At 34.9% G+C, this 23,329-nt stretch overlaps 1 protein-coding gene across 5 annotated transcripts; it reads left to right on the top strand.

Moving 5' to 3' along the window:
* The first annotated feature begins 1,561 nt into the window (after positions 1 to 1,561).
* On the top strand, positions 1,562 to 13,036 carry LOC105042182 (pentatricopeptide repeat-containing protein At3g04750, mitochondrial). Of its 5 annotated transcripts, none has more exons than XM_073253711.1 (7): positions 1,605 to 1,659; positions 1,793 to 1,891; positions 3,165 to 6,009; positions 10,967 to 11,064; positions 11,157 to 11,318; positions 11,869 to 12,009; positions 12,946 to 13,036. In XM_073253711.1, exon 3 carries the CDS (start codon positions 3,828 to 3,830, stop codon positions 6,006 to 6,008), a length of 2,181 nt encoding a protein of 726 aa, XP_073109812.1. In that variant the 5' UTR covers positions 1,605 to 1,659; positions 1,793 to 1,891; positions 3,165 to 3,827; the 3' UTR covers position 6,009; positions 10,967 to 11,064; positions 11,157 to 11,318; positions 11,869 to 12,009; positions 12,946 to 13,036. The 5 variants fall into 5 exon arrangements, with proteins under 5 accessions (XP_073109809.1, XP_073109812.1, XP_073109811.1 ...); XM_073253710.1 differs by having other exon boundaries at positions 12,884 to 13,008; XM_073253709.1 differs by lacking the exon at positions 12,946 to 13,036 and adding an exon at positions 12,101 to 12,276.
* Positions 13,037 to 23,329: the final 10,293 nt, after the last annotated feature.

Here is a 23,329-nt window from a genome sequence, read left to right as displayed (position 1 = left end):
ATTTTATGGTGTTAAATTATCGGGCCATAAATATAGAATTAGTGGGGCGTCACTCTCCTTTAATAATCGTGATATAGTCGATAATTATTCATGACGATTATGATATGTTGAGCAGATTAGCCGACCATATGTCGGTAGAACCGACCATACATCGGTAGAATCCATGAGCGACCGTCGGCTAGTAGTTCTGTTATACCGATAGTCTAAGTCGTCCGCTGTCGATCGATAATAGTCGAATCATTAGTCAGTCAGTCGGCAATAGGTCGGTGCGGTTCGCTCAGTTGGTCGATAAAGAGTCGAAACCGCATATTCCACCGATGTAAAGTCGGAGTTGTATGTCCGGCCGATTGGCTATTGTTGAGTCGAAGTCGGTAGTCGGTTGACCTGAGTCGGAGGTTGATTGACTTACCCCAACACCACCTGACCCAAATAAAAAAGTTGTGTGGTTGTCAAGGGGGTAGTTATGCTCCTGAAGGACGTTCCAGTCATTCCATTTTGTTCCGACAAAAAGAAAAAAGGGATCGGAATGAGCTTGAAGCTCTGAAATCTATCCATGTAGAGAAAAAAGTAGAAATAAAATAAAATAAAATTAAAAATATAAAAATATAAAAAGAAAGAAAAAAGATAAAGAAAAAAGAAGAAGAAAGGAAAGAAGATGAGACAAAAGAAAAGAAAGAAAAAAAAAAAGAATGAAAAAGAAGAAGGGAAGAAAGATAGAAGATTTTTACTAGGATGCATGATTAGGATTGTTATTGAGATAGGAAGGAACAATAGAGTATCTTATTCCATAAAGAAACTAGGATATCTTTGTCTCACAGAATTTAAAATCTTGATGCTCTTCTTAAATAATATAATGAATTTTTTTTAAATTTAAAAAAGAAAGGTGGAGTCCTACACAATATATATATATATATATATATATATATATATATATATATATATATATATATGGATGTCCTAGTTGGAATGAACGCCTGATCATATGTGGCTTCTACTAAAATAAATTTTTAAAAAATAACATGGACTCAATATTTATAGATCTTTCTTATAGAATTATTTAAATTATTTGTATATTAGAATTTTAAGCTAGACAAGATTGAGTTTTACTATTTCCATAACCAATAAATCATTAAAATTTAGATTTTAGATATGGAACTCTTATTATCTATGTAATCAAGAAAATGATGAAAATCTTGATTTAGAAACTGCTCCTTCTTTGGCCAGTTTGTTCTTGCAATGTAAGTTCTTTCTTAGACTCCTTAGGAGTCTATGAATGTTAGGAAGGTTTAAGAAATAAAAAAAAGCTAATATTTAAGAGATACATAATTAGGGAGGATTGTTAGAGAAATTGAAAAAAAATCAAGAAATTAAGCTATTTTTATATAGTATTAGGATTATATATGTAGGTATACTATTTAATTATCCAAATCAGACTAGACTCTGATGGGGCTCGTGCAGGAAACCTGCGACCCGACTTTGGTCGGATTTTGCGAACCAGCCCCGAGCCACAAGTCGATTAAATCCGGTCAGACCGGGGCATTTTCGGACTTCGCTGCCGCCCTTACCATCGCCTTCTGTTTGCTCGCTGCACGGAGCGCAAAACCTCACATCTAATCGGGATTCGATGGTGGCTGGTCCGCTTCAGCGCCCCGAGTAGCGGTGAGTGTCCGACAACCCCTTCCTCTTACATCGCGATGCTTGTTTTCGTTTGCAAGATCTCAAAAATTTGTATTTTGTTTTTTTTTTAATTTTTTATTGAGTGGTTTCTTGAAGTTTTTATATTGGTGTTTAGCTCCTGGATTGTTAACGTTGTGCTAGCACTTCGCCTCAATCTGAAATGAGAAGAGCTTCCTGATGTTGCCTGTGTACAAGCTAAAACTTTCGTACAAAGGTATCAATTTTAGATGTTTGCGACTTTTAACATTTTTTTTTTCTTGGTTTGTTTTCTGTTAGTCTTTATATGATATTGGCTCTGAATTCTGCATACTGGATTTGGTTTATCGCAAAGGGAGGGAAAAAAAGGAAATTGTTGTTTTGGACGCTTGAAATTCTTTTTAAATTTTAACTGACGGAAATAACTTTGACTTAAGATTGAGACTGAAATGAACAAGCTTGCAATCTGGAGCTCGTGTTAGAGAAGTCAGTGTCTTTGCATCGCAATTTCACAATTCGAGGCCCTTGGCTAAGGGAACAATTCATGTAATTATCGGTGATTGGGGCTGTTATGAGGCTTGCTTGAAGCAATGAGTTAGTCAGTTGGAGGCACCTTTTTTTCTATTGTGGCAACAAATTTCATGTTGAGATAAAAAGGAGATGTGCGATCAGACGTGCATCAAGATAATTATGCAAAAAAAAAAAAAAATCATAAATTTATTTGAACGTTTTTATTGATTGAGCTAAGCGAAATGGTAATTTGACCTTTTACCTGATTGTTTGAAGGGTATTCTTTTATTAGAGAAATCATCCTAGTTTGACTGAAGAGTCTTGAAAGTATCCTCCAAATAATAATGGATTTGCAGGATGATGGTGAAACATTGGTTTGGGTATTTTTCTTAAGTATTGAGACATGCACCATGTGGTAATTTGTCGCAGTAGTCAGTCTTGGAATCTTCTTGCATAGGTCATGTTCCCTCATACATTGTCACTATGTTGTGCCTACAAAATTAGATCATGTGCATTTGAAACATGTTCTAATATCCATATATAATGCTATTTAATACTTTCATTTTCTTGGAATCACAAGTGCAAATTGCGCAGTTTAAGGTAGACAGGTATCTCATTCAATTGCATCTGCTTTATCTTATGCTTTACACAATTAGATTTTTTGAGTTATTTTAGACAGTTCTTGGTTATTTCAGCCCTGACTCAAAAAGGTTGACAGAGTTCAAAGTCGAGGTATATTGAATAGAGAAATTGAAAGTTCCTTTAAATGGCATGCCACAATGTTCTGGTTATAAAGAACCGTTACATATAGACAGTCTCCATAACAGAGTAGAAACTTTTTATTTTCTGTCAGTAACAATGATGGCTGACTAGAAATAAAGTCAGTTGCTTTGTTCACTCTGTCATAATATATAACTTCTGAAATGTCTGGTTTTCTCCATTGTGAAGATCAACAACAGTTATGTTGGTTGATGATTTAACAATGTTCTCCTATTTTACAGGGAAAGTGGAAGACATAAGTGAAACCACTTAGATTGGAACCAGTTTCAGCAATACCTGATTGAAATATCAGCTGGTTGATGGGACCTCTTAAGGGCAATGAAACAAAAGCCTTGCTAGCTTTTGGGTTTCTGATGATAAAACAGTGCCACCTAGATGACATTAGATGCTAATTGCTGGATTACTATGCCATTCACCATATTTTTTTAGTGATCATGGCATTATGTTCCTGGTGGTGAGTGTTGTAACATCGTTGGAGGCATCTTGCACCTTCATGAGATTCTTGGGTGCAACCATTTTTGTTGATAATGTTACATGATAACTGGCCTTACATTCATTTCATTCCTGTTTATCTACAGACCATTATAGATAAAACACATTTTTCTAACAGTATCTTTGACATCCGTGGCCACAAAAGAAAAAAAAAAAAAACACTTAATTGGGCTATACCTAAATTACAGAATTTGTATTTTAAGATGGGCCTCATGATGCAGGAGGTTCTTTTCTGAATCATGATGTTCTATTGATTGCTAAGAGTACCATTTTCCTTGTCTATACAAGAAAGGTTTCCGGGAAATGTGGTTTTGAAGGACTACAACAATCATGCAGCCCCTATTTCATATGCAAGGCTGAAATGTATAAATTATTTCTCTGTTTACTGATATATGGTCTTTCTTATTCTCTTATTTAACATTCTGAAAATCCTCCATTACCTTAACTTATTCTCTTTTGCATCTTTGTCATCTCGTGCATTTTTCCCTTTTTCTTCCCTGTGTAAAAGTCTTTCATCTGATTGTTCATTGCTATTGGTATTCCTTGGCTGTTTTTCTATGATATCATTAAGGAGAACTGAATTACTTCTCTCCTTGATTTATCATACTCATTATGGTCTCCGCCTCTGCTCTTCTGCTGCAAAAATCAGTGGAAGCAGCTGGGATCCAACTGTTTCCCTACGCCTTGAGCACCCAACACTTATTCTTCTTGAGAAATGCAGAAACTATGATCATTTCAAACAAATATTGGCACAAATGATGAGGCTCCACCTTATTACCCAGACTTTTCCCATGAGTAGGCTCCTATATTTCTCTGCAGTTTCTCACCCTGAGCATCTGAACGATGCTGTCCACCTCTTTAAGCACTTCACTCCCCATCCCAATCTGTATATTTACAACATTATGATATCAGCTCTATCTTTCTCATTGAGCCAATCGCTCAACCTTTATACATCTATGCTTTCATCATGTATTTTGCCTGATGAACACTCCCTTCTCTCCCTCCTTAAGTCATCCAAATACACTTCAGAGGTAAAGCAGATTCATGGTCATGTCATCATAAATGGATTCAGTTCAAATGTTTATCTACAAAACTCTCTTATGAAGATGTATCTGGAGACTGGAAAGTTGGCTCTTGCTCAACAGGTGTTTCAATATATGCCTAACCGAGATACTGTTTCATACAATATCATGATATCTGGTCATGCCAGAAAGGGATATAGCATGGAAACACTCAAATTGCTTCATGACATGACTGTTTCAGGTATTGAACCTGATCAGTATACCATTGTGGGTCTTCTTATGTCCTGTGGCCAGCTGAGAGATGCACACTTGGGGAAGTCTGTACATGGGTTGATCATACGGAGGATGCCTTTCAGTGGCTGGGGCTTAATCTTGAACAATGCTCTTTTAGATATGTATGCGAAATGTGGGGAGATGAAGACTGCTATGGAGGTGTTTGATGGAATTGATGAGAGGGATGAAACTTCATGGAACATAATTATTGGAGGATTTGCCAATGCTGGTGAATTGGATATTGCCTACAGGCTTTTTAGTGAAACACCTTTCAGGGACCTGATCTCATGGAATTCTATTCTTGCTGGGTATGCTCGTAAGGGGGATCTCAGAACAGTGATGAAACTATGTGGGGACATGCTTGCTTGTAATATTAGACCTGATAAGATGACCGCCATTGCTTTGGTTTCTGCTGCTGCTGAGACAGGAGTTCTGCATCAAGGGAGATGTGTACATGGTTGGGTAGCAAAGGCACATGGAACTCTGGATGCTTTCCTGGGATCAGCATTGGTAGATATGTATTGCAAATGTGGAGATATTGAAAGATCTTATATTGTTTTTGATTTGGTTTATGAAAGAGATGTTACGATATGGACAGCTATGATCACAGGCCTTGCAGTCCATGGTCATGGAATCAAAGCTTTAGAGTTGTTCTGGAAAATGCTGGAAGAAGGTGTAATGCCAAATGCTGTGACCTTAGTTGCTGTTCTTACTGCTTGTAGTCATTCTGGTTTGGTGGACCAGGGGTATAAAATTTTTGAGCATATGAAACAAAGCTACAATATTGAGCCAGGAATAGAGCACTATGGGTGTCTGGTTGATCTTCTTGCACGATCTGGGAAGCTGACTGAGGCGATAAATGTGATTAAGGGGATGCCAATGAAACCCACTCGGTCTGTTTGGGGAGCTATTTTAAGTGCTAGTAAGGTCCATCAAAATATGGAAATTGCAGAGGCTATTTCTGGAAAGCTGCTAGAGCTGGAGCCTGAGGAAGAAGGTGGCTATATTTTGTTATCCAACATATATGCTGCTTGTGGGAAGTGGAACTATTCTGACAAGATCAGAAAGGCTATGGATAGCAGAGGGGTGAAAAAGATAGCGGGATACAGCAGAGTGATTATTGATGGAGTTGTTACTGAATTTATTTCTTCAGATAAGAGGCATCTGAGGTGGGCTGAGATCTATTTCATGTTATGTGATCTGAACAGAGTATTGAGGGCAGGTGTGGAAGTTCCATTTCAGTGTTTGCAACAGATACAAGGCCTAGACATGGAATGAGGTATTCTATTTTTTAACATCTATTTGTTATTCTTGTTGATCTGAATATTTTTCTTATATGATTTATCCTGTGTGTCAATTTTGCGGAACTATATTATCTAGCTAGCATGTTGAACTGCAAGATTTATTTACATAATCTGCAACCAAACATTCTCTTTTTTGTGATTTACAATCTTGTAGTATACTGGTATCGTTGTATTTTAAGTTTTGGCCAGTAAGTTGCTGTACTTTGTTTTAAACTTTTCTGGATCAACTACATTCATTTTAGGGAAAGTTCTGTTTTGCAAGAGTTTTATTTAAGAATTTGGAGGCTGGTCAACATGTCCAGAGTCCAGAGTCCAGACCACCAAAAAGGGTCGCTGTAATTGAGATCAAGGCAAATTCTATCTATATATCATGCGTAACGAATTGCCTAGGTTATGTTAGGTGATGGGCATAATTTATCACTCATGTCGTTGCCCAAAAAACTTAGTACGTCAGTCAATTATCCTTTTCATCATCTGCTTCCCTGATTTTATTAGATTTTACACTCTTCCTAGTAACTGATTTTCATTCTAACTTGCCTCATAGCATCATGACAATCAATAATGCTTTGAAAATTTAACTGGTGGAATCTATGCCAAACTCTCTCTCTCTCTCTCTCTCTCTCTCTCTCTTCTCTCCCCCTGAACAAGGACAGGAGGAAGCCCAGGAAAGATGGGGTGATGGTGGGATGCAGTACAGCTAATTACATATTTAATCATTTTATAAGCTGAAATGGTAGAGATTTTTTTTTTTTGAGGTAAGAAATGGTAGACTGTTGAGCTCTTTTGGTTGTCTTAATTGTTGGAGGCTGAAGCATGTTTGAGTATTTCAAATAAAAGATATTTTTATTTTTTTATAATTTAAGATAGGTATAATGACATATATCACTTAGCACTTCAACCTTAATTGTTTAAGTTCTTTTTTAATGCAACCTGATTTTTCTGTTGGATAACAACTGATGTAACTCAGTCTCAGATTGTCACCAACATTTTGAAAAAAGGGCCCCCTTGGCTGCCTAGATACCAGCTTAACATTTTTGCATCATATTTTAAATATAGAAAATGGGATTAATATATGAATTAACATTGAATACTTCCAATCTTTTAATTCCGTTTGACTTATTGCATCTTATTTAGTATGTCAGGTTCATTTTTTTTTTGGATGATAATTTGCTTTTTTCCCCTTATATCTGAGTTTTTAAATCTATTGATTTTGGGCTGTCTTGACATATGGGCACCTACCTCAATGGTTGCCAATCTGCTGCCCACATTCTTTTAAAGCATTGTATGCACACATGCATATTTGTGTATGGATATATTTATGCATATGCAGGGTGTATTGGAGAAGTTTGCCTATATAACCAAAATAACCTGAGTGCCTCTTTTATTTCAATGGATTTCAAAACAAAGGGCTGAAATCGTAATTAGAAGTAGATCGAATACAACAGAAAGGTAGGAATAAAAATGTTGGGTAAGGATGACATTTAATGCACAGATAAAGTTAAAAACTATCCCTGATTCTTGAAGTGAATGGAAAATGGTACTTGGTTATTTTCAGTGCCCCATGCAACCTTCTTGATGCAGTTTATTCATCTCGCCACTGTGGGCCTGGGGGAAATGCAATAAGTAATAGATGAAATTTGGGACATTTGTCTGAAAGGATCCTATAGCGGGAAACAGGAAATGTTATGATAAATCTAATAAGAGTCATAAGAAAAAATAAATCAGAGGCTGTTTGCAGAATGACAGGAAAGCCACTGAGAAGCTAGACTGCAGTTTTTTCAATTGGTTTCTGTTATATGGCTATTTATCCATGAAGAATGCAAAATGAATTCACCTTATATTTAGATGCTCTGAGTTTAATTTCTATCATGAGACCGAAGGGGCATTTTCTAGAACAGAAGGGGTATATTTAATTGGTTTATCTACCCTTTGATCCTATCATCCAACACATTTTGTTGTTCCAAGGGAAACTACGTACAGCTCATGTCCCAAATGTGACTCCTAGAAAACTCTAAATTGAGTGCAATTATTTTTTCTGGTAATTATGTTTTACTTTTACTTTAATTTATTTTGTGGAGCCACATTAAATTTTTGGGCAACTTTGTTTTTTCCCCTTTATTTTAGCTTTTTGACACATTTTTTGGTGCATCATATGGACTTTTATTTAGCACTTACTCAAAAAAAGAAAAGAAAAAGAAAAAAGAAAAGAAATTTTATTGCAGGGATTGTAATGCTATTACAATCATGCCTTCCATGTGATTCATTGAATCTCCTTAGCTTTTATGTGAACATCCACTGCTTCATGGTATATTTATGTTATGTGGCACTTCTTGATAGTAGGAATCTGATATTATCTTCTTGTCTTTATTATATTATAGGGATAATTACAGCTTTCTTACTTGAGGTTAGGTCCGATTTCACTAAGCCCCTTGTGGTTTGAAAAGTAGCACTTAATTCATCTGCGGTCAGATCCATCAGACATAGTTTTGCTTCGTTACCTACCTGTATAGTAAAATGGGTTTAAGGATTTTTCTAGGCCCTGCTACGTAGGAGTTAGAGGGAATAGAAGAAAGATGGATAGTGAGAGAAAGAGTGGAAGAGGGAATGAGAGTGGAGTGGGGTGGGTGGTTTTGTAGAGAAGTTGGTGTTGCTATTAGTAAGTTTGCATGGTGGAAGACTAGGCTCTTTTGTATCTCTATAGGTGCCGGTGTTATGGTTCTCTCTCTCTTCTCTCAGATTTTGTTTTTCTCCTGGTTTTTAGTTGAGGTGTTGGTTGGATATGGATGAGGAATTAGAGTGGAGCTCGGTTCCAGTCATTGGTGACAAGTGGGTGTAAAGGGGAGGGGTGTTGGGTCCAAGCTGGGTGGAACAGGGGTGGGGGAAGGGGCGTCGTCGAGTCAACGGTCAGATGGGTGTCAGCATTTCCTAGGCCGAGGAGAGGAGGGGAGTGAGAGGGGAGTGATGGACTTCAGCACCACCATCCATTCATGTTACTTCAATTCCATGACCCAAGAATAAAATAAAAAATGGGGGATAAATGGGAAGAAGGAGAATAATAGAAGAAGGGGTCACCTTGTTCTTCCTCCTACATAGTAGGGCCCAAAAAAACTTCGAAGCCAAAAGCATATTAGCTCTCCCATCTACCCAGCACAATATGGAAATCAATAAAAGAATGGAGGAACTTACATCTTATTTGGAGCAACCACGGAACCTTTTTCCGAAGCTTTTTGCCATCCATGATGTTTTGATCATGGATTATTCCCCACAATAACAACAAATCTGTCTAGCACCACTATTGCTTGAGGAAGATAACGATGACATGCTTTCAATTCGGTGGAAAAAGGCTCAATGTGGAGAAATTGGAGACCGATCGAGGGATTTGGGGAAGAATAGGCATTTAAACCACAGTGAAAAAACTCTTGAATTCATTTTACCGTGTAGGTGGGTAATGGAACAAGACTGTGTCTAACGGATTTGACCATAAGTGAGTTAAGTGTTACTTTTTAAACCATAAGGGGTTTAGTGAAATCAGACCTAACCTCTGGTGGAAAAATTGTAATTATCCCTATATTATATTTTCTTCTTATCCCTATTGATATTTCACATAATGACTGCTGTCCTATGATATGCAAGTGGTCAGATCTGAATTAAGGTGATTAAAAGTTACAAAAGAGGATTTGATGGCTCTACAAGTCTTTAGTTTTTTCTCTTGTTTTTTCCCCCACTTCAGTAGGTGCTGTAATCCTAGGGTTTGGAAGGCAACTTTGTTACAAAGTTTATGGGTCGATGGCAGATTGGGTATCATACCTTGAATGAGAAGTGAGTGAAATAGGAAACTTGCTATTGTTCCCTACCATCTGCTTGGCATGCTAATTAGACATTTAGGGCCTCTTTGCTTAGATCTCCTCTGGGTTCTTTAATTTTCTTCCATGCATGTAGCCTATGTAGTGAACAAAAGTTAGCTAGCAGTTTGGTGGGAAAATTTTTAGGGAAAACAAGTGGAAAAGTAGTGTCAAATGTGGATATTGCATAGTAGTTTCATCATGATTTAGTGGAAGTGTCAAAACAACGAAGTGTCCAAGAATGGTTCGATGTACTGGTTTGTACCACGTCTTAGTAGGCATATCATACCTATTGGTACTAAACTGAGACTCAGTAAGGGGAGTGTTCTGAATCTTGGTATTCTGAAGTGACCCCATACTGAGGGCATATCGACCCTGTACCAGCATGGCACTAGTATGGAGTTGATAGTGAATCTTGCGTCCAAGTGTTTGACATGTCAAGAAACTTGATCTTAGAAGCATCCTTGCAATAGTAGCTTTGTCTTTGTTAGCATTTCTAAGTTCTTAATGAAAGTAAACATCTTAACACTCGGGGGTGAAAAACGAGCAAGTGCATCTTGCCATAAAGGACCTGCTGGAGTACATGTATGATGGTCCATACATACATGGTTGGAGCATATCGAGTTCGATTCGCCATAAGAGGAGTTGAGGGGAGGATGGGTGGATTGGGGAGACTATTGGTCCCGAAATTTAGGGGTTTTAAATGTTGCAGTATCTCATATATGAGTATTGGAATGAGCTACAATCCATATGTTACATACATACCACCTTACAAAACATTGTTACAATTAATTTTCCCATGATTCCATCCACCTTCAAATTATCCTTTGACCCTTCGTTATTATAGCCATGCATTCAGAAGCCCTTGGTAAGATGGTATATAATGTCCTGGTTTTGCTGATTTGAAACCTAAAACCAACACTTCTATAAAATATTTTACTATTTCATATACTTAGTTTTTGGATGGTATGGAGCTTTCTAGTTTTCCTGATTTGAAGCCTAAAGTATAATCTTGACATCTTTTTTAGTTGCAACTAAGTAACCAAGTTTCATTAGTATTCGCATCCTAAAAAGATTCCTGCTTCTGCAGTTCTGTTGGTTTCTTTTACAGCGAAACTGATGGCAAAGCAATGAAGGTGCAATCAGCTATCAATGACGATACGCACATTCATCCCGAACTTGATGAAAGTAAGTAGTTTATAATCAGATATCCAAACACAATCTGTTCAAGGTATTATTGGCTTGATCATATCAATCTAGAAACTGCAATTTTCTTTCAGCCTTTTTAGATGCTGGTCCTTGTGATACGGACTTCTGGTATGTATGGATGACTGAGATCTATCTTCATAGACTACTTTACACAGTGGAGGGTCATGCATAGACTACTTACCCGGTGGAGGACCATGCAGACTGCAGCACACTAGCGGATAAAAAATGATCAGGTGTGGCCATTTTTGCAGTATATTGTTTACTGGCTTTTGCATATATGATTATAATAATTGTTAGATTCTTGTTCTTCAGGTAGTCAATATATAATAATATATATAATATATATATATATATAACAATACTTTGTGAAGGAGTATTGGAGTTTGCCATCTCAGCTTCTTAAATGAGTTTTGTTGTGCCACCTGAAAGAACACATCTTCATATTAAATTATGTTATTAATGTATGGTATTATGCTATTATATTCTTATAATTAAAGTCTATTTATATAGGTAGTTGAGAATAGAAGTGATTTTAAGAATTTGAATGAATATTATTTATTATTTATATAATTTTTTTTTAATCTGATCAGATCTAGAAGAAAAATTATTTTCGTACAACGTGCAGGCCTTCGACTAGTTTTTAAGTAGTATAAAGAGGATGATTATGGTTCATGAATCAAATACACTTCATTATAGAGCTGTCTTTCTATGAGATTAACAATCAAATGGTAATGGCCACATGAGATCCAACATGAAGTTACATAAAAAGTGATAGTTTTGCAGGCGCAGGGAAACTATACTTTTGTTGAAGAACCTGTTAGAAGATAAAGATTTCCCCTGATGTGGACACTTATTCAAAAGATTATTTGTTGTTGCTTATGCCATGATGGTTTCATGCTTGCTGCATTTCTCTTGGGAAGGCAGGTATTCTACTAAACTATTTGAGTTATGATAAGACAACTTCCTGATATTATTAATGAGTAAGCAGTTTGAAGGAGTCTTGTACCCATGTCAGGGATGTGGCTCCTCCCGTTGTGTTCATCTTATCTTGATCAAGTTTGTTAGAAATGTAGCTGTCATTTTCAGCCAAAAGAACATGGACTTTGTTAAGGCACTTGTGGTGAGAGGGGCATAACAAAGGAACTTTTGATTCAGTTGCTTTGTTCTTCATATGAAACATTTCTTTGGCCATTGGATACTTCAAGCAAACAACATTAGCTGATCACAAAATAAGTTCTATGCTGATTTTACTAAAGATATTTTCAGAATTAATAAAGAAAATGTTCATTTCGCAAATTTTCCATTGATCAAGCAATTCTCAATAACCAATTAACACCAAGCCTTGCCACTATAATTTGGTGCTAGTTGAATATGATTCTCTTCATTGTTTAACATGCTTTCTGTGAGTTGCACTCAAGCTGACATCAGCCTTCTTCCCTTTTCATCCAGTTTGAGACAGGCTATGACTTTGTTAAATAACTCAAATGAATCATGAATTATGCAATGTCATTAATTTTAAGATTTATTCACAGGTTTTTTGCAGTTTATTCAAAGACTAATACAGGGCAACTATGTAATGATGCTATTTTTTCCTATCAATTCTAATGATTATTTTTGCATGATTAAGTAGATGTACTTGTTCAATTGATTATCCATGTATGATCATTGACAAGGTCCTCTATGATTTTTTTATTTTTCAAGAATTTTAATATACAGAAATGATCCTTGTTATTTGGCCTTGGAACTTAAACTGTCATCAATCACATATTTTGCATTGTATTGTTGTTGACTTGGGAAGCATAGAAGCGCTACAAGAAGGAAATGCTTCCAATTATGTCATTGGTCTGTTAAATTACCTAGGGTATGATTTGGGTCTGCTGCAGTGGAAAACTCATCTGTCACTAGAGATCTGCCGGCGATACAAGCTGAACTTTGAGATTCGTGATTGACATACAACCAGACTTTTCTTACAGATGCAGCTAATATTTTAAGTGAGTTCCCCACAAAATGTATCAATAACAATGAATTCTTCATGGATGCATTAGCCGTTAGAGCAACCTCTATACTGTACTAAAAGAAATAGAACACTTGCCATATCAAAGAACCCTGGAGTTATTTTTCATATTTTTCTCTGATAACATACCATTATATATAAATAAATATTCTGTATAATTCCGGGAAGAATCCTTCATAGAAACAATAAAATATTTACAACATTGTAGTAGAAACATAAGTTATTAATATATTTAATACTAAAGTGAAGTAGGTATCAAATGATAACTGTAGTATTATGTTACCATCTCTCCAGGAAGCCAGACATATAGTTTATTTGTTCAGTACTGAGAAGTAATTAGATAACTAAGCTTTTCAAAAGAAATCTATCATTCACATGTTTACTACGTTTAAATTAACTGTATCTATATTTCTATGATTGTATCTTTCAATATGCTCTGTTCCCCTTCAGTTGAATTATGACATTATAAAACACCTGTTCTTTTCTTTATTCATAGAGCATTATACAATTTTAACTATGCACTTTACAAGGAATTAAGCAACATATTATACACCATAAAGTATATGTAAACTAACCACCCTCCATTGCAAACAATAAAGGTTCATTTCGATCATCATGCATTCTAGCTATCAAATGCAGTATTCTTTGCTCCTCGTTCGATACTCCGCTCCCTTGTATATACTGTACAGGATACTAGAAGGCAAAATGTATATGGCAACATTCATAAGTCCAATGACCTATCAAATATGGTACATGTAGGAATACCCAAATACATGCAAGCTAGAAAAACAACTGAATAGAATGGCATATCAAAGATATGTATGGTGGGGAATTTATAGTCTCTGCAATATGCTTGTGCAACTTAAATCATTACAGAAGTAAAAAGAAATATGAAATTTAAAAAGATTGAAAGGGTCATCAAATACAAAATATTATTTTTTATGTAAAACTGATGTTGCTTAAGATAATTAGATGTGCTTGTAGCTGTAGCAGGGATAGACTGATAAACAACAAATGTCATGAGAGTTTGCTGAATAGATTGATATATTATGGCAAAAGAAAATTATCTTCAGTGCCTAAAATTAGAGATGCGACAACTCTAAGAAAGTTATCCAAATATATAAATACGAAATTTAGATTTCTAATATTTTTATCTAGAAAGGGAACATCAATTAAGCATTTTCACATGCAAACATAAAGCTAAAAGAAAGCAACATAAAGTCCAAAAAAATAAATGTTATATGGTTGGCAAACCTGATGTTTTACATTGAAGTAGTCTAGGATAAGTATATCATGAAGAGACGGTGAAAGCAAAAATTTGCAGTTTTCCTGCGGTCCACAAAGAATCGGTTGATCTGCTACAAATTGGTTATCCAATCGACCAGTGTTACCTTCCTGAAGGTGGGCGTTGCAACACTGGTGATGAGTTGTTGATGATAATGTGGTAGTTGAGTTACTCTCGAGTCATATGGATTGGGCCTGTATACTCTATTCCTCATGAAAGAGACTGCCTGAGCAGCGGAAGCTCTCCCTTTGGGGCATCCAAATTTTTTTAAAAAAAAAATCAAAAATAAGTTAGATAACTCATAATTTCATAATATTAATCATGCACAAATGAAACCAGGAAAACAAATGTGAGAAAAAAGAACAAAATAAGCAAAATAAGTGCGAGTGAAATGAAAGAAATAATGCTTGCTTAGATAAGTTCCATATGAAAGAATGACTTCCATTAAATTCATTTTCAACCGAATGAAACTGAATTGAAAAAGCTGATACATCTGCTTACAGCAAATATAAGAAAACAATGTGACTTAATGCTCGCAACAATACATTTCTATAATTTATTTTTGAAAAAAAAGGGTCTAGAACAATTTTGGTCGAATTCAGTTCAAAAACATGTAGTATTCATTACCCAAGAAAAAGGACCTTTAATATATACATCTAAGAAGGGATCAATGTTCACAAATAAGAGCACAGCCTACAATTTAACAACACAACTATACATTAAATATTACGAGACACAATGGAAACCATCCAATTATGGCCCGAGTCATCAAATCATGCACACTTTGAACGTTCCTCATCTTAACTGGCATCATCAACTTCTCCAAGTTCTCGCTCACCATGAACTTCTTGAGCTTCAAGATACCCATTCCTGAAGTTTTCAAGAGCTGATGCATATGGAGAAAGAAAGAAACTTAGTAGAATCAGCAAAGAAATTAAGGGTATATTTGGTTAGAGTTGGACTCTGGAAAAAATGAAATAGGTCTCCTGTTCTCGCCATTTGCTTGAAGTCCATTCTCATTCCGATTCAAAGAGAAAATAGGATATCCTAATTCTCCAAAATTAAATCCCTATTCTTTATTAATTTTTAAATCTGTTTCAAATTTTGGATATGAACCAAATACGTGAGGGATATGGCCATTCTGTTACTAATTTCAATCGATTCCAATTCTGATTCCAATCAATTTCAATTCTAATTCTGATCGTGAATCAAACGTATGCTACAGTTCAGAAGGCCCATAATTTGGACTTGGGAACAGTACTCTACAATAGTTTTAAGAAGTTTTTCAGCAATTCCAAGTTCAGTGGTAATGTGGAGCATGGATAAGATTGGTGGCGCATGACACAAGCATCAGGAAGAACAAATCAAACATATAGCTAACTCTAATCCAATCTGATGGATCCAGTAAGACCAGTGACATCAGCATTGGAGAAAACAACTGCTAAATTCAATCGATTCCAATTCTAATTCCAATCAATTTCAATTCTAAATTCTGATCGTGAATCAAACGTGTGCTACAGTTCAGAAGGCCCATAATTTGGACTTGGGAACAGTACTCTACAATAGTTTAAGAAGTTTTTCAGCAATTCCAAGTTCAGTGGTAATGTGGAGCATGGATAAGATTGGTGGCGCATGACACAAGCATCAGGAAGAACAAATCAAACATATAGCTAACTCTAATCCAATCTGATGGATCCAGTAAGACCAGTGACATCAGCATTGGAGAAAACAACTGCTAAATTCAATCGATTCCAATTCTAATTCCAATCAATTTCAATTCTAAATTCTGATCGTGAATCAAACGTGTGCTACAGTTCAGAAGGCCCATAATTTGGACTTGGGAACAGTACTCTACAATAGTTTAAGAAGTTTTTCAGCAATTCCAAGTTCAGTGGTAATGTGGAGCATGGATAAGATTGGTGGCGCATGACACAAGCATCAGGAAGAACAAATCAAACATATAGCTAACTCTAATCCAATCTGATGGACCCAGTAAGACCAGTGACATCAGCATTGGAGAAAACAACTGCTAAATACCTCCTCCAAAATTGCATGGGGCTGCTTTGCACTCATGGTATGTTGGTGCAAATGGAACGAGGGTAACAGACGCATCTTCCAGTTTGAATTACTCTCCCCAAAGAAGTTTCAATAGCAGAGCGCAGCACTCCTGGAAAGTTGGATGCTGGAGAACATCTGCAACGTATATGCATGCATGTGAACGTTAATTGTTCTATTGGAGTTGCCTAGCCTCAACACAACTTGTAGAAGAATACAACCCAGAGAAGAGACAGAGGATGGTAAGAGGGCATACATGTATACAAGAATTTTCCATTTGCGGTTAATGAGAAATAAAATCCGGGAATGCTCTTGACATTGAGGTGGTCTGGGAGATGCGCTCGCAATCATGAGTAGTGAGACCGACTCCATCCCCCTTTCCTCTTTCTTTTGCAATCTATGTATAATATTTTCTAAATAACGAAACTTGGACGGTCAGATCTTCCATCATATAAAGAAAAAAGAAAAAAATATAAAAATATTTTTTAATTTTGGTCCAATTTTACTTAATCTTCTATACTTTAAAAAAAATATCAAATTTGCTTTTCTAATTCTTGATATCTTCCAATATAATCAAGCTGCCTATTTCTGTTAATAGAATGATATCATGTGATTATAACATGATCTATTATTTTATAAAATGATGAAAATATTCTTATCTTCATGTTTTTCTCTTTCCTTCCCTTCGATTGATCTTCTCCTTCTCCATCGTCAGTGTTTCTCTTTCTCCCTCCTCTTTCCTCTTCCCCCATTTCTCCTCCTCCATGGAGTTCTCTTCATCTCCACCCATTCCTCCACCTTCTTCCCTTCCTCCTCAATCATTTCTCTTTCTCCTCTTCCTCCTCCAAACTGTCCATAAACCAACCTCCTCCACGGCGGCTTCCTTCATCTCCACTCTTTCTTGTTGGCAACCCATCTTTCCTCCTCTCCTTTCTCCCTTTTTTTGCTAACAATCCATTTTTCTCCCTCCCCTTCCTCCCATCCTCTTCTCCTCTGCTTCTTACTCCTCCAATCCATCCTTTTCTCCACTTTGTCCTTCTACTCCAACCCTTCATTGCCGATGGCTGCCCTCTCCTCTTTTCCTCCTCATCCACTTTTCCCCTTATCTTTTTCCTCCTCCAAGCCCACTCATGAGTGACCTCTCTATCATGGCTTTTACATCTGCCTCTTCTCACCGATACCCATCCTTCTCTCTCGCTTTCCTTATCACTTATTTCTCATCCATTTCTTTTCCTCTATGATGGGCTCTCTTCATCTCCTTCCCTTCCTCTTATCCATTTCTCTTCCTTCAAGCCATGTATAAGCCATTTCCTCTACAGTAGCTCCTTTTATCTCCTTCCTTTCCTCCTTATCCATTTCTCTTCCTCCAGCCATTTATAAGCCATTCCCCTCTATGGTGTCTCTTCCACCTCCGTCTCTTCTCACCGACAACCCAGTATTCCCTTTCTCCTTCTCTCCATCCTCTTCTCCTTCTTCCTCCTCCTCCAACATATTTCTTGCCAGCGGCCTTTCTCTCCACCTCCCCTTCCTTCTCATCCACTTCATCTTCTCATCTTCGTACTCCGCTAAGTCCATCCAAGAGCAAGTGGCATTTCCATCCATTAAGAGGAAAGTTAACACCGTTTGTTAGTAAAGTGAACAGCTAGACCAATTTAAATATATCGATAATTAGAAGGGATAATTTGATGCTTTTAAAGTATAAGGGGTGGTAAGTGAAATTAGACTAAAATTGAGGAGGTATTCTTATAATTTTTTCAAAAAAAAAAAGATATTAGTCAACACAATCAATACATACCAGATGCATCTGGTAAATGATTGGAATCAGAATAAGACTGGTAATCGAAATGGCCATATTTCTTGATAGTTTTGGTTTGTGATTGAAATCAAAATCAAAATTAAAATCGAAATGGAATTTGAATATTGGAGAAGAGTCGAGATTAAATTATAGGGATGATGGGTCGGTCATAGATTTTCAATTTATCTTTCATAAGCAAAAATCGGGAAGAAGATAGATCTTTAGTGAAAATATCAGTAACCTGATCCATTGTATGCACATAACGAACATCTAGGTCTTTGAGCTGTCTTTCTCCCAAATAAAGTCATAATCAACTTTAATATGTTTTAGTCTGGACATAAAAATAAGATTGCAGGCTAAAGAATAGCACTAATATTGTCATACCGAATGATGGGTATTGATGAAGAAAAATGTGCAAGTCCTTTAACAAATGGCGAACCCAATATAACTTGGCAGTAGTGGTGCAAGGGCACGATATGCAGCTTCAGTAGAAGAGGGTGAAATAGTAGGTGTTGCCCAGGTATAGCTTCCAAGAGGGGGCAGAGTGAATTGAATATTTCAAAAATTAAATGACTAATATGCAGATTTGAATGATTTAAGCTAAGTGTGTGCACACAATAAACAATATAATCTTGAATGTAAAGACCAATAGAAAGATAAAAGATATAAAGAATAATAACAGTAAGCACAAGCACAAACACATAATTTTTATAGTGGTTCAGTACCAAAACTCGGCATCTACATCTACTCCCAAGTAAACCACTTTAAAAATTCAACTATAATTCACAACTAGAATTACAGTCCGATTATTTTTTGGATTCACAATCAAATCCAGTTATTTTTTCTGGCTCACCAACAAAACTATATAAATTATTTTTTGGACTCACAATCAATCCAGTTGTTTTTTCTGAATCACAAACCAAAATCTCATAAGTGATTGTTTTTCTCTGGACTAATAATCAACCTGGATTGGTTTTAACTTTGGCTACCAATCAAACCACAAACATCCAACTCAAAATTGGACCAACCCAAGTTCCTTTCAAAGAAACTTGAAATACAATAAGTCCAACTACAAATAAAAAGATAAAGATTAGAAAGCCAAAACTCTTTAAGAACTAGAAGAATCTGGAGATGGTAGTTGAATCCTTGACTCTTTGAATGCTTGAGTGATGGTGAGGTTCTTCAATGCTTGACTTGATGGCTTCCTCACTTAAATGCACTCTTGCTCTCACTTGATTAAGGATGATTTGTAGTGGAAAGATGAAGAATAATTCTGAAAACATTCTTCTCTTCTCTTTTCAGCTCACTCTTTGGCTTTCTCAAAGGATACTTAATAAACTCTCCAAAAGCTCTTCAATTCTTCTCCAAGAATTTTCTTTTATATCCTTGAAATTTTCCATCACTTTTAGTCATTGGTATGGCTGCATTAGTATTCTAGCCATTGGAAATGAAAATCTAGCCATTGAGAGTAAGTTGGAAGCAAAACTATGTAGATCTGAAAACTAACCATTATAGTGACTTAGTCGACTAACTTTTTCTAAGTCGACTTAGTTTCTTATTGATCGACTCAAATTTTTTAGTCAATTAAATATCAGACGATTGAAAAATAATCTTTTATCTTTTGCTGCTTCTAAACTAAGTCGACTAATTTTCTGACTGAATCGACTAAGATCCTATTTTGATCGACTAACCTGATTTTGGATCGACTCAGTCTCCTATTTTCAAAAACTTAGCTTTTTGTCACTGAGACTGAGTTGGCTCAAATATCTACTAGATCGACTCACTTACATGCCAAGTGTATCATGAGGTCTTTGATAGCTTTCTCAATTTCATTTCTAGGCTAGACTTATCTTCTTAACTTGATTTTAATCCTCATTAATTCTTTTTAAGTGTGTCTAGTCTAAATTTTTTTATAAATTTTTTGAGTGTGGTTCTTTATTTAATTGATGAGAAACACTTGAAACTTGTGAGCACTTAAATTTAAAGCTACAATTCTCAAAAATAATATTAGTAACTTAACAAATTATACTCAAAACTCTTTATCATCATCAAAATTAATCTTTGGATCAACAATCTCCCTCTTTTGATGATGATAAAATTTTTGAGTATATGCAAAATAATATATAGTATTTCTAAAAATTATATATTTATAAAGTATGGAATCGTTAAATAATAAAAACATACTTCATTCTATTAAGCTCAAGATATAATCAATAATAATTTTTCCCTTTTTGATAGCATCAAAAAGATAACTCAAAAGGAGGTAATCAATAAAATCAATAATATAAATTTTTCTTTAACAATCCAAAACACCAAGCTCCCTCTTAATATTACCATCAATTGAGTTCAATTTTTTATTCAAAATTTGCTCCCCCTTATTATATGCCAAATTTCTTAGTTCATTCCTTTCTTACTCTTGATACAACAAATTAATCTTATTCTTATTGAATTTTATATTTCATATCCAAATTGATATCACATTATGAAAAATACACATTATGACAAGATTTTGATTAATTTGATATGTCAATTCGTTTTCTCATTTACTAAATTTTTCTCCCTCTTATTATCATTATAAGTATTTACTATAATTTAAGATACCAATTGAGTTTGAAAAATATTTTTTCAAAAAATTTAGCTTATCAAAATCAAATATATCATTATTTCAAATTTTCTCAAATCTAATATATATAAATCAATTTATTCAATATATCTTCAATCACCAATCATAATACTCAAACATCATTAAAATCAACAAAATAAAACATCAATCATTTGACATGCACTTGGCTAATACTCAAATCATGTATCAATATTTTAATATACTTTCTAATTGAATGATAGGAGTAATTATTAATTTACCAACTTATCTTCAAGAGTTTTAACTCCTCCATCTTTTATTTTGTGCCTTGAGCATCCATAATTAAGGTACTATTCTCTTTTAAATTAGAGGGATATCGAGCTCACATACACTCACAAAGATCAAGTATATTTTGATACCCAAGCTAACTTAGATTCTTTGAGGTTAGTATCAATGATTCCTTTTAGAACCAAAATTTGCTTGATCCTTTTATTCTTATATGTATTAACCCAACAATCAAATGATTTTTGTCCAGTTTTGTTGCATTTAAAGCATATAATAAATTTCTTATCAAAATAATATTTATCAATTAAAATTTTTGAAGATTGTAGTTTTGTAAAAGAGTTATAGTTAGCTTTATGTCATTTTTTGTTTATACATTGACATATGCAAATTTTGTGAACTATTGAGGAATTTATCTATAATTGATTTTAGTTTATTTACTTCATTTTTCAAAGTTTCATTCTTTTCTAACAAATCTTTTTGTTTAACTAGTAATTCATTCTTTTCATCTACTATGGATTTTAATCTATCTATTTCTTTTTATAGGCTTTTATTTTTTGTAATTAAGTCATCATGTTTAGTTTGCAATTCTTTCTCATCTTCTTCTAATCTACCTCTATCTTTACTCAAATTTTGATATTCTTTTTTAAGCTCTTTGTTCCTTTTAGATAGTCTTAATTTTAAGATCATTAAATAATTCATAGAATGCATCATGTAATTCATCAAAAGTAAAATCATTCACTTGAATTGAGCTTATCTCTTCATTGTGAGCCATCAAGCATAAGTTTGTTTCTTCTTTATTGAAGGATAATTTTTCTTCTGAATTTGAGCTCTCACTACTACTCTAATTAGTCAATATAGATTTCCTTCTTAATTTTTTTGATCTCTTTTTCAGTAGGGGGTAGTTCTTTCTATATTTTCTAAGTTGATTCTTTTCTTCTTTTTCTCTTCTAGGTTCAAAATTTTTCTTCTTCCTCATGAATCTCATGAACCTTCTTGTAGTCACTGCCATTGCTTCATCATCTTTCGAATCCTCGATAGATTCGTTTATGCTCTCTTCAATGGCCACTGACTTGAGTGCAAGGGTTCTCTTTTTCATCTATTCTTTCTCCATGCTTTGGTTCATATTGAGCTCATATGTCATGAGCGATTCAATTAACTCTTCCAAAGCAAGATTGCTAAGGTTCTTGACTTCTTGGATTGCTATTACTTTTACTTCTCAAGTCTTTGGTAAAGACCTAAGAATTTTGTATACAAGATCACCGTTAGAATAGTCTTTTCTAAGACTCTTTAACTCATTTATAATTTCAGTAAATCTTATAAACATGTCACCTATTGTCTCATGAGGTTCTATTTTAAATAACTCATATTTATGAACCAACATATTTATTTTAGATTTTTTAACTTGACTTGTACCCTCATAGATCACTTCAAGTCTATCCCAAATCTTTTTTGCAGATAAACATCTTGATATTCTATTGAATTCATTATAATCTAATGCACAATATAAAATATTTACAGTTTTGGCATTTAATTGAGTGTGAAATAGTAGGTGTTGCCCAGATATGGCTATCCAAGAGGGAGGGGGGGTGAATTAGATATTTCAAAAATTAAATGACTAATATGCAGATTTGAATGATTTAAGCTAAGTGATGTGCACACAATAAATAATATAATTTTAAATATAAAGAGCAATAGAAAGATAAAAGATGTAAAGAATAACAGCAATAAGCACAAGCATAAACACAAATTTTATAGTGGTTCGGTACCCAACTCGGTACCTACGTTCACTCTCCAAGTAAATCACTTGAGAATTTAATTATAATTCACAACCAGAATTACAGTTCGATTATTTTTTAGATTCACAATTAAACCTAGTTGATTTTTTCTGGCTCATCAATCAAAATCGTATAAGATTATTTTTGGGCTCACAATCAATCCAGTTAATTTTTTTTAGATCACCAATTAAAATCTCATAAGTGATTATTTTTCTCCAGACTAACAGTCAACCTTGATTGATTTTAATCTTGGCTCACTAATCAAAACCACAAATATCCAACTCAGGGCTTGGACCAACCCAAGTTCCTTCCCAAAGAAACTTGAAATGCAATAAACTACAAATAAAAGAGTAAAGATTAGAAAGTTAAACTCTTTAAGAACTAGAAAAGTCTGGAGATGGTAGTTGAATCGCTTGACTCCTGAATGCTCAAGTGATGGTGAGGTTCTTCAATG

Source organism: Elaeis guineensis, chromosome 3 (genome assembly GCF_000442705.2).
Source record: "Elaeis guineensis isolate ETL-2024a chromosome 3, EG11, whole genome shotgun sequence".
NCBI classification, from domain to species: domain Eukaryota; kingdom Viridiplantae; phylum Streptophyta; class Magnoliopsida; order Arecales; family Arecaceae; genus Elaeis; species Elaeis guineensis.
Note: the sequence above shows the minus strand (reverse complement) of the source record. Positions and strands in the feature narration are given on the sequence as shown.